Source organism: Limulus polyphemus, unplaced genomic scaffold (genome assembly GCF_000517525.1).
Source record: "Limulus polyphemus unplaced genomic scaffold, Limulus_polyphemus-2.1.2 Scaffold4571, whole genome shotgun sequence".
NCBI lineage: Eukaryota > Metazoa > Arthropoda > Merostomata > Xiphosura > Limulidae > Limulus > Limulus polyphemus.
In genome coordinates, this window is record NW_013670181.1 from 61819 (window position 1) to 73084 (window position 11266).

An 11266-nucleotide genomic window follows, 5' to 3' on the forward strand; every position below is an offset into this window, starting at 1 on the left:
AATTATCCATAATTATAACTTCATTAACAGCTGAAATCTTAATCTCATTGTAAAGTTTCTCACTAATTCCATCAGTATCATTTGGTGGTCTGTAACAAATTCCCACTAAAGGCCTTTTCCCTTTATATCCACTAATATAAACTCAAATGGATTCAATCTCCTTGCTATTATCTTTGATATCCTCAACTTCAAGAGGAGGTAACTCACATTTTACATATATATCTACTCCTCCCCTCTCTTTAGTATCCTATCCGTATTAAACAGCCTGTAACCCTGTATTTCAAAGAAATTTCTGTCATCAAAATCATCTACATTTAACCATGTTTCAGTTATTCCTATTTTATCAAAATCCTCCATTCCTATCAGTACTCTAAAGTCATATATTTTATTTATTATACTTCCAGCATTACAAAAGTAACAATTAAGCCTACACTTAGAATTACTTCTATACTGAATACATTTTCTATGCTAAACTTTTCTCTGCCTCTCATTCTTTTTTGCATTCAGTTTATCATGGCCCTACCATTGTCCAGTCCTAGTTTAAAACTTCCCTATGAGCTGAGTTAATAGCCCTAGCAAACAAACCAGTCCCTATCCTATTTAAATGCAAACCATCCATTCCAAAAATCTCCCTTCTTCCACTGTACCGATTTCACAAGCCCAACCAGCAAATCTGCTCATCCTTATATACTAACTTAAGCCTAGCATTCTGCCCTACTTATAATTTTATCTCCAAATTTAAATCTGGGCAGTATCCATGACGAAATTAAGTTAGGGCCTTTTTCTTCAAATGCCTTTGTATTAATTAATTAATCCTTTGTACTTATTAATTAGCCCCTCTGACTTACTTTTCCCTACATCACTTACCCCTACATGCATAACAAAAACTGCATCTCTGTCATAAAAAAATATAGCATGTATTTACAAAAGAGATATCTTGCCTTAATAAAGGGTGTGGAATTGTAATTTTACTTTCAGAAAGCTGATGATAATGTTCCACACAAAAGATTAACAAAGAAAATCACATCAGTATGGATTGGGAAAATAACTAATTAATTTGGCTGTAAAGGTTGTTATTAATGAAGTCCATTCAAACTGAATCCTTATTACCAGTGGAGCACCTCAGGAGTCAATACTTGGGCTTTTGCATTTTTTTAGTTAAATTTAGAGGTTATGATAGGGGCATAACTGGTAAATTAGTAGAGTCTGCTGATGACATTAAACTCTTGATATCATGATAGGATCATGCAGGAGTAATGCCAAATAAGGAAGCTGAAAAGCTTGTAAGAAAGGCCCCTGTATCAATTCTGGCACAAATTTGTAAGAAATTTGAAGGTTCTCTATACTAATAAGGTGAAAACAGCAACCAAAGAAGACACTCATCAGCAGTCAGAAAGAATGAGACTGCTGGAAAACAAAGTACTATATGGTGTAGTTACGAAAAACAAAAGATGGAAAATCAGTAAGATATTATATAGCCAAAAGGTCAATAGTAACATCTGTAAAGGAACTCTCTTCTACATATTCCACATGACGAAGGCTGAACAACATTCAGCAGAAAAACATATTAAAACAGAGCAGGACTAAAGTTTCAAATATAATTCCTATTGTTATCATCTACCACTGTAAACTCAGAAATATTTTGTATATTCTGAAAAAACATTTATCTCCCACAACTTTACGATCAGCTTAAACAGATATTTCCTGAAGTTTCTGTTGTGCCTTTCCAAAAAAAAAAGGAGAACTCTAAATGATATCCTTGTTCACATAAAAGTGAATTACATCCCACCAAAAAATGGTTGTCATCCATGCAATAAAGCTCATTGTTAAACCTGCAAGTTCATAAAAACTACTGCCTCATTTTCTGACAAACACAACCAAAGAAACTTTAAAATTTCCAAAGAAATCACTTGTGAAACACAAAACACCATTTACCTTGTACAGTGAAAAAAATGCAATCACCAATATTTAGGACATACACAAGCAACTCTTAGAGAATGTTTCAACAACCATAAATCTTCTATTAACACTGAAAATGATCTCCCTGTTGCTCAACACTTTAACCAACCAAGTCATTAGATTAACGATGTTTCTCTGATTGTATTGAAACAGGATTCAAAACTAAAGCTGATAGAGAAATAAAAGAAGCTTATTGGATTGCTAATATAAACACTGTTCAACCTTTTGGAATTAATCTAGATCCTGAAATCAGTAATATTTGATCATTGGTTTCATCTCTATCAGAAAAATAATTTTTATTCTTTGCTTATTTCTTTCATGTAGTGTGAGCCCTAACTTTCATATATATATATTTATCCAATTCCAAAGCAAAATATCCCTAACACCTTTTTACATAATACTCTCATCACAGACTACATTGTACCAGAAATGATACACTTACAACAGTACATGGAAAAATATACTAAACATATCCTGGAAAACTGGATGACCTTCATGACATCACTCATTCAATTACAACACCATTCCCAGTTTGCCCCTGAAGAAGAAAGTTCCACCTTTCGAAAGCCCTCAGATTGTAGAGTTTTATCAACTGTTATAGGTGATATTTTTCCAAATAAATTTTTGGTCAAGCATAATTCCTCTCTGAAGATTATTAACTGTTTTCAACAACTAAGAAGTTCTTGACCTTGTATTTGTTGTTTGAGTAATAAATTTACTAATACACACAAATAAACATTTTTCTGTCTCTTGAATAGTTTCCCACTGCAGAATTTCTAGCTTACTGTACCCACTAGCTCTAAATATCCTAACCTGATCTCTTCTCAAAGAATATTCCTGTACTTTTAAAACAGACATAATATAAAACATTTTATTTGCTTTACACTGATGTACATACACAAGAATCTTCTATCCAAACATTTTTAGCCTTTGGTTCTATCTTGTTTTGAGACTAAGATTTATTAACTGTTGTCTAACCCATTTGCCGTGGCTTCATAAGTTGTTTAAATGAACAAAATATAATAAACACTAAAGTAAAAGAATGATGTAGTCTAAAGCGTTTATATGATACAAGTTATGGAGAGCCTTGAGAAATTTGAAAGCAGATTGATAAAAAGTGTCAAAAATGGTGCCACAGCATTTAATACTGTTGCACAAAATAATGTAAAAGTTACATCAATGAAATACTAAAATATTATAAATGTTAGTCATATGAGCAGCAGAAACATCAACAATAGTTTACAGCCATTTGACTTTTCTACTTTAGCTGAAAACTTTACAAACTTCCCTTAACATCAACAATGTCAGTAAAAAAATATAAACAGCAGATGAAAAAATCTTGGTTCTGCTATCACAAATAATAAAACAATGAAAAAAGGTTTCTACATGAAAATGCAAGAAAACTTTAATGTATTGTGTGATGAATATCAAAATTAGCATAATTATACAGTATGATATGTAAATGTTCTCTTCTAATATATATTTCTTATATCCAATGTTTTTAAAACGTTCTTCTTTAGTTCTGATTCAGAATACATTAACTCTCATTAAACCATATATTTAGGTGTTACTTTCTACTGCCAAGTCAGTAATGGAAGCTATCTACTGTTTTATAAAATAATTGTCCTATGTCCTACGTTATCTAGCTATACACCCACCACTTGGAGCAGAAATATTACTGAATACCTTGTGAGAGCATTCTTGGCATCTTCAGATAGAATCATTTCTGACTGGAAAGTGAAGTCTCTATTTCTGGCATTACAACGTTTAAGATGTTAATCTCGTGTCTTTCTCTTTTACCATTTCATTAACTTTACCTTTAAGTACACCATGTTATTTAAATAAAATGTTCTATAAAATACTTTTCAATTTAGAACATCTTTCTTTTACTTTATATTAACTATAAAGTTAACATTGTCCTTAGATGAAAATGTATTTCCAATAGACACCTCTTCACACAGTTTAGCTACCCTCCTCACACTTCTGCCAAATAGATTTGCATTCCATTAGCCTTGAGGCAAATCTCACCCTAATTTCATGTGATTTAACATAAATTACATTTCTGCATGATGACATAATCATGAAGCAAAGCCCTCCACCAATAGATGGGCAACTCACCTCCATGCACAATAACTCCCAATGTGTATTTGCACTCAAAACTTCATTTTTTGATAAGGCAGAGAATACAAAAGTGCAATGGAAGTGGGGAGGCGGGTAGGTGAAAATGTGAGTATCTGTCAAAAATACATTTTCAGGTAAAGGAAGATGTTAACTTCCAAGACAATATCATACCTCTGTACACAGTTTAGCTAAAAGCCCACATTGTGGTGGAGGGGCTGGCAAAGTTCTTCCTAGATGAGTTCCAATCAGAAAACATGAAGTTGAAGCCCATGAAGTGTTACACCTGAAGGCATGGACTCCATAGGGGCATACCCATGGAAAACCACATCTCATCATGTCCAGGATATACTCTTTATCCAGAAGAAAGGAAGGAAAAGAAACCCGAGCTTCATGTGTTGCAAGGATGGGCAGAGTAAGAACCCGGCCATCCAAGTACTTGCAACAAGATCAGAAAGCCAACATGTGTGGTATTGTTGAGAATATAACTTGTGTGCTCACCTAAACTCTACAACCAGACTCTACTGGACCAACACCAGCTGTGGGAGGAGGGCACAGTAGTCCTGGCATAGAAATTGGTATAAAATGAGCAATCCCTTAACTCAACCAAACAGACACTGGCCACAGGAGAAGGACATGATATAGCAGAGTGTGCTTGCCTCAACTCAACTGAACAGACAATGCCAACAAGAGGAGGGAACAGGTATATAATGTGTGCTCATCCCAATTCTATTTAACAGATATGACTGCAGGTGAATGGCACAGGATGAGATCTGTGTTCACCTCAACCCAGCTGAACAGGCAATGGCTACAGGAGGAGAGGACAAGTGGCATATATTGTATGTATAGCTGTATGAGAGGTGGCATGAGCTACATTGACATTGTCACAGCCACCTCAATTCCCACTGTAATGATACTACTCAATTGTATATCACCACAGTGTACAAGTCCAATCAGAGAAGGTTCTCCATGATACACCACTCCAGTGGCTAGGATCTCCCATGCTCCACTCTATGAAAAAGGGGAAAGAATTCATGGTGAGGAGACTCCGAGAAAATGCTTTGATCACCATCACTCTTTCAGTCTGGAAAAAGTGAACTGGTGACAGTGAAATCCTATTTTGAAACCAGCAGGTGCAAGCCAGAAAAGTGTGCAGAACACTCTTCTAGTGTTCACTTTTTCCATGATAGTCCATGGAATAAGTATGGTCTTGATTGGTTGGACAAAGAGTAAATCTATAGATATATCACAAGGAATCCTCAAGTGGTCTTGCAGAGCACCTCATCTAACAGTGGGCACATGTGGAGCTAGGTTCAATGGTATTAGCACTTTCCATTATCCAGTCTCGATGTGGATTTTGAGATATAAGTATTCACTGGAAGGCACCACCAGCCAACTGGCAGGATCCTATGAATGCAAAAGGGGTTATGAAAGAGAAATAGTACATATTCTTCTCAAAGACAGTGGGATGACAGAATAATGTTGACCTACAGAAGCTGAAAACCAGTGAAATAGTCTGTCAGTATCCTCAACTTGAGACAAACATGCCAACCAGAGAGATAATGGACCCATCCAGGAAGGAAAGAGGTCTGTGGAAAAAAGAAGATCCATGAATAGGCACACCAAACAGCCCAACAGAACATGATCCAGGTTCAAAGAGTCCAACAGGCAAGGAACATAAAGAAGGGAGATAAGAAAGAAGTACACGAAACCTCCAGAGCAGTTAAAGATGAAGGAGTTAAAGACAGAAGTATGGTGGAAGAAGGTGTGAGAAGCATCTAAAGGAGAGGCATCTGAACAGTAATAACAGTAGGTGAAAAGGAATATAAGAGGGGTCAATGTTAAGTAGGAGGGAAGAGCAAGAAATGGGAAGATATGAAAAAGAAGGAAGGAATATAGAAAACAAATGGAAGACAGTGAGAAAGATATGTAGGAAGATATACCACACATCAATCATGACCAACCACAGACTGGGTGAAAAAGTCCATAAATGGAGTTGGAGGGAGATGAAAAGGAAAGGGAAAGAGGAGTGATGAAAGAGATCAAGGTGGAGAAATGGAAAATGAGAGTCATCAAAAAGTGAGACCAACAACAGAAGAGATAGGTACTTTGTATGATAGTCAGTGATAAAAAAATGACAAACTACACTACTGGTGGAAGGAAGAAAAGAGAGGGAAAATATAAAGGCTTGGAATTTAGTAAGTGAAGTAAAAATATCTAGATGAGGGATAGGAGTAAAGGGCAAAATCAAGAAAGAAGAAAACAAAATCTGGGAAGATAACAAGGGCAGAAGTCTTATGACAGCAGGTCAAGTCAATGGGGGAAAGGAACACCACAGGAGACATCTAGGCAAAGAAATGGAGCCAGATGATGAAGTACACAAGAAAGAAGGGATAAAGGAAAGATGAAAATAACCTGACAATAGTGGAACAAAGTATGGATGGATAAAGCAGAAGAAATGGAACAGGCTAAACAGAGAAGAGAACATATACCAACAGAAGCTATCAAAAGCACCTCAGATTAAAGGCAGAATTTGGAGAGGGAATACAGAAGGGTAGAAAGAAAAAGACAAAAATTCAAAAATGAGGAACTAAAAAGTGAAAGAAAAGGTAAGGAACATGATCCCCAAGCTGGCCAGATAGATACCAATGGCAGGGAATCAAAAATTGTAAGTAAATCTACAAATCAGGACAAAATTATACACGAACACGAGGGGGATAAGACATTTGGGTGTGAGAACAAGTTACTAGACAAATAAGACAGCATAAAGCCTAATAACAAGCAGAGAGAAAAGATAAACCCAAATAATCATGGATGATAAAGAAATAAAACAGGCAAAGGATAGCAAATGGAACATATCTGCGAAAGAAATCAAAAAAGAAACTCAAAGGTTAAGGTCACAAATGGTAAGATACTAACCAAAGCAAACCAGGTGAAAGACATAGTCCAATGGATCATTACCAAGTGTGGATAAAGAAATTTGGCCAACAAGATGGAAGTAGGAGGCCCATCAAGTATTTCATGATCCACATCATGTTTAACAATGGATGCAATGATCTTGACAGTTAACAATACTCCAAAAGCTATAGAAGAAATAAGGCCTACATTTTAACAATGTTACACCTCAGGACCACACATAAATCACTGTCCTTTGAGAATTCTCAATAGAAATTAAAGCTTTTGAAACAAAAGCCAAATAAAACAAAAATCAAAGTCTCATTAATGATGCAAGTCTTAGTAAATTAAATGCAGACAAGAAATTTAAACATGTCTGACCAATACAACGCCTAGGAGTAGAATGAAGTTCTTGAGTACAAATGCACAGATGGAGTTATAGCACATGGAAATGTGTCACCTTCCTATTGATGGAGGGCTTCAATACATAATTACATCATCTTGCAGTAGCGCAATTCATGTCAGATCATGTGGAATTAGGTGGGAGTTGCCTCAAGGCTAGTGCCGTGCAAATCTCTCTGCCAAACTATGTGAGGAAAATAGATAAACTGTGTGCAAACAGGTGGTGTTGTCTCAGAAGCAATAGTTCTACTACTAAACAACATAAAAAGAAAATATGTCATCAAAAATAGAGTAGTATTCCTAAACATGAATGAATGAATGAAGTGAAATTGATATTTTACTGAAGAAATCATATTTAATTCCGCAATTACCTTCATATGATGTGCCCTCAGGTCCTCTCACGACATAATGCCTGCAATTCAAAAAAATAATTATTCTTGTTATTCAACATATGTGAAATACGTAAAAAAAATTTAAATAGTTTTAAAAAATTATTTACAACAACATAAATACAACAGAATAAATACCTCAAGAAAAGTAATGATCACAGATATGAAAACCAATAGCAAAGAAAACAGATATCAGTACGAATGGGAGGAAGAAGAATCTTTAAAAATATTAAAAACAAGCAAAATGTAAGTTATTATTTTTCTAGATGAAAATGTATTTCTGATAGGTACTTCTCTCCTCTCACAATATTAGCTTTTCTCGTTTTGTGCTGCCCTCTGTATGCAAACTTTTCATCCCTCAGTTGTAAGTTCCAAAGTTCCAACATGTCTCTCATCCAAATCATCATGCATCACCTCTCCACCAATGTGACTCTCTCTATGCACCGCTATCGAACTATCACTTTAAAGTATGGCAGAAGATGCAAGCACTGGAAAATTGTAGAGAGGACGGGTGGGAGGTGTGAGCCAAAGGAAGTACCAATTGGAAATACATTTTCATTTAAGAAAATAACTTCCAATAATGTACTCTCCCTCAGCTCAAAAGATTAGCTTGAATCCCACATTGAAATGGAGGAGGGACCGGTAGAAAGGAAGCACAGGCATATCCCCGAGAAGCATCTGGAGGACACCCCAGAAATTAGAGGAACAGATCAGATGATCTGAGAGGGCACTGCATCACATTGGAGCCAGATATCTCTTTTCCAGGAACATCGACATGATCAGACATGGTGGAACATGAAGAAAGCACATCTGTGTGGGAGAGGATAGTTTAGCAATGTGATTTTAAACAGAAATTAGAATCACTCAATCCCTTGATGGACAAATAAGGATGTGTTCCATACTGTAGAGTGGCTAGGGCATTACATCCAAAACCTCACTCACTGGGTACAGATATCCTAGCAAGGGTAGGATGAGGATCATACCTTCTTCCTTTCAAGTCTCAAAATCAAGAGGGAACCTAACATTCGACTCCAGGAACTCACAGGGTAGCCTAATGCCAGGGATCCTGGAATGTGTCAACCAAATTCTGAGGGAAGACCATCGCATGCATTCAACTCCTGCCAAGCGACCCCAGTCAGTAACAACCTCATCACCCAATGAGGGAAAACCCAGGACAGAAGCAGAAACAGGCCACGTAGACCTTCTGCAACCCACAACACAGAAGACAAGTCAAGAGGGAAAGATAGACAACCCAAAACCTATGTGATTGGTTTACTCAATCTCCAAAACTTCACTCACTGGGTAACAACATCTACATGAGAGTAGGAGAAGGGCACTGGATCAGAGGGGAGACAGTGCTATTTTTAAAAGCAGACCACACCAATTTATTCAATCTAGGCATAGCAGGGTTGGGCAGCAATCCCCTTCTGCTTTACCCATGCCGTCCATGGGAGGTATGGTCCAGAACGGGCATATTATGAAGCAATCAGCACTAGGAATTTACACTCTAGTGAACATGTGAAACACCCCATCTCAAGGGCAAGCATACACAGCCATAGAAAATGTATAACAATCAACATGGCTTACAGTGCAGATTTGATAGCAAAATGTCTGCGAATGGTTATAGCCATCTAAGTGGAACCCATTCTGAGTAGATACAAAATACCTAGTCAGGCACCACTTGCTACAGAATGGGATCCAAAGGGAAGCTGAAGCAGGGGCCCATGAAAGAAAGGAATGCATTAGTAAAAACCTATTTCATGTCACAGCTGCACCAAAGTCTGTAGAATAGCCACAGACAGCAGGTGATATCCCAAGAAAGCAGAAACAGCGAAATGGTGTAGTTAGTGGGAGATGGACATGTGCAGAGTCCTCCACATACCCAATCATAGAATCTCCTCCAATGGCCGATGAAAACGAGATGCAAGGGAGAAGGTAGGGTGATGGATTTGATGTAAGGAAAGGTGAAAGAGATCATACTGGGAAGGAGACAAGGAGGAATAGGCCAACTGGATCAAACATCACACCCAATTGGTCAGGGTAACCAGGGGCTACTCCATGGGATAACTGCAATCCAATCAGGAAAGACAATCAGATATGAGATTGAAAGTAGCTGGTACATGACACACCATCAAACAAAGGAGAGAACTATATATATAATGTTTATGATATGGCTATAATCTCTATAGTGTGAAGAATGTGTTGTACATATGTTTAACTTGTTCCGAAAACAAGTGATGTGCGTGCTATTCATTTATCGATGAATTTATCGCCAACAAGTCACAGCCACCTACCGTAGAAGAATCCTAAACCTAACAACAACATAATATATATTTATACTATTAAGAAATACAAGTAAAAACCTTTTATTTTGAGAATTGGCAAAACTTGTATTTAAAATTCTGACACCCAACAACAAACAAACCATTTCTGAAACGCAAGAGCCAAAGACAACAGACGAGCCAATGTAGAAGTAAGGATGGAGAGGAATTCAGCATAAAACCCCTCAGGGCTCCTGCGATGAGCCTCTGACAGAAGGTGAAGGGAGGAAATGTACCTTAACAGGGTCATGAGGGTGAGACAAAGTCGAGAAAATTGGGCTTGGTTAAGTTGGACAGGGTAATCTGGGTTCACCCCCCAAACAGATAGAACCAATCCCAATAACTGTTGATCGAAAAAGGGGAAATTCTACCCGATGATAAGCAAGGGTGGACTGGTTCAAAGTCTGTGTGGGACGAGGCATACTAACGCCCTCCTCCAGTTGACAGGCAAATTGGTCCATGTGAACACTAATATTGTGGAGATAGGGGAAATAACTAAATAGGGTTGAGAGTCTGTTTCATGTAAGAGGAAAGGTCTAGGGCCATAGGAAAAAGGTGTAAGATGTAAGAAAAGAGATCTGAAAAGACCAGTGACAGATGTGTTAATTCATCAGGTAGTGATCGGGAAGGTGCAGCAAACTCGTGGGGGGGGGGGAGATAGGAAACAAACAATCGAAACCATTGTCAGAAAGGCTTAGTAGGAAGTGGAGCAGAAGTAGGTAAGAGATGTTAGCTTATATATTGCTCAATCTCCCGGCAAATGAGTGACGATATAACCCCTGACGGTTACCCACGCCCATGGCTGAAAATATGGCATCAGATGCTGGCAAAGTACCAAAATTGGCGACTCTAACTTTGGAATTCATAAACAGGAAAAAGCAGCAAACATGATGAAGTAATGTTTTAATAAAAATATTAACTCCACAACAAGTGAAGTGTAGTAAATAAATTTAAGAAAAATATAAAAAAAATGCAAAATAAAAAATAAACCACTTCAAGGTAAGTGAACAATGTAAGAAAAAACATCTGAGCTCAACAGCTGCCAAACGAGAAGTGATAATTCAGTAGTGGCATGTAGAGGGAGTCACATGATAGTAGTGCTCTCCTATTGGTAGAGACGTGATGCATGATGATTTGCATGAGAGACATGTTGGAACTTTGGATTCTAACAGAGGGATGATG

The 11266-nt window shown here is 37.3% G+C and overlaps 1 protein-coding gene across 2 annotated transcripts in view; it reads right to left on the minus strand.

The window, feature by feature from the left end:
• The window catches only part of LOC106471361 (ubiquitin-conjugating enzyme E2 J2-like), an 86316-nt gene that overhangs the window by 61810 nt on the left and 13240 nt on the right, over positions 1-11266 (minus strand). For both annotated transcript variants that reach the window (XM_013931961.2, XM_022399971.1), the window contains exon 3: positions 7746-7786. In XM_013931961.2, coding sequence (XP_013787415.1) covers positions 7746-7786 — 41 coding nt within the window. The remainder of the gene's footprint in view (positions 1-7745; positions 7787-11266) is intronic.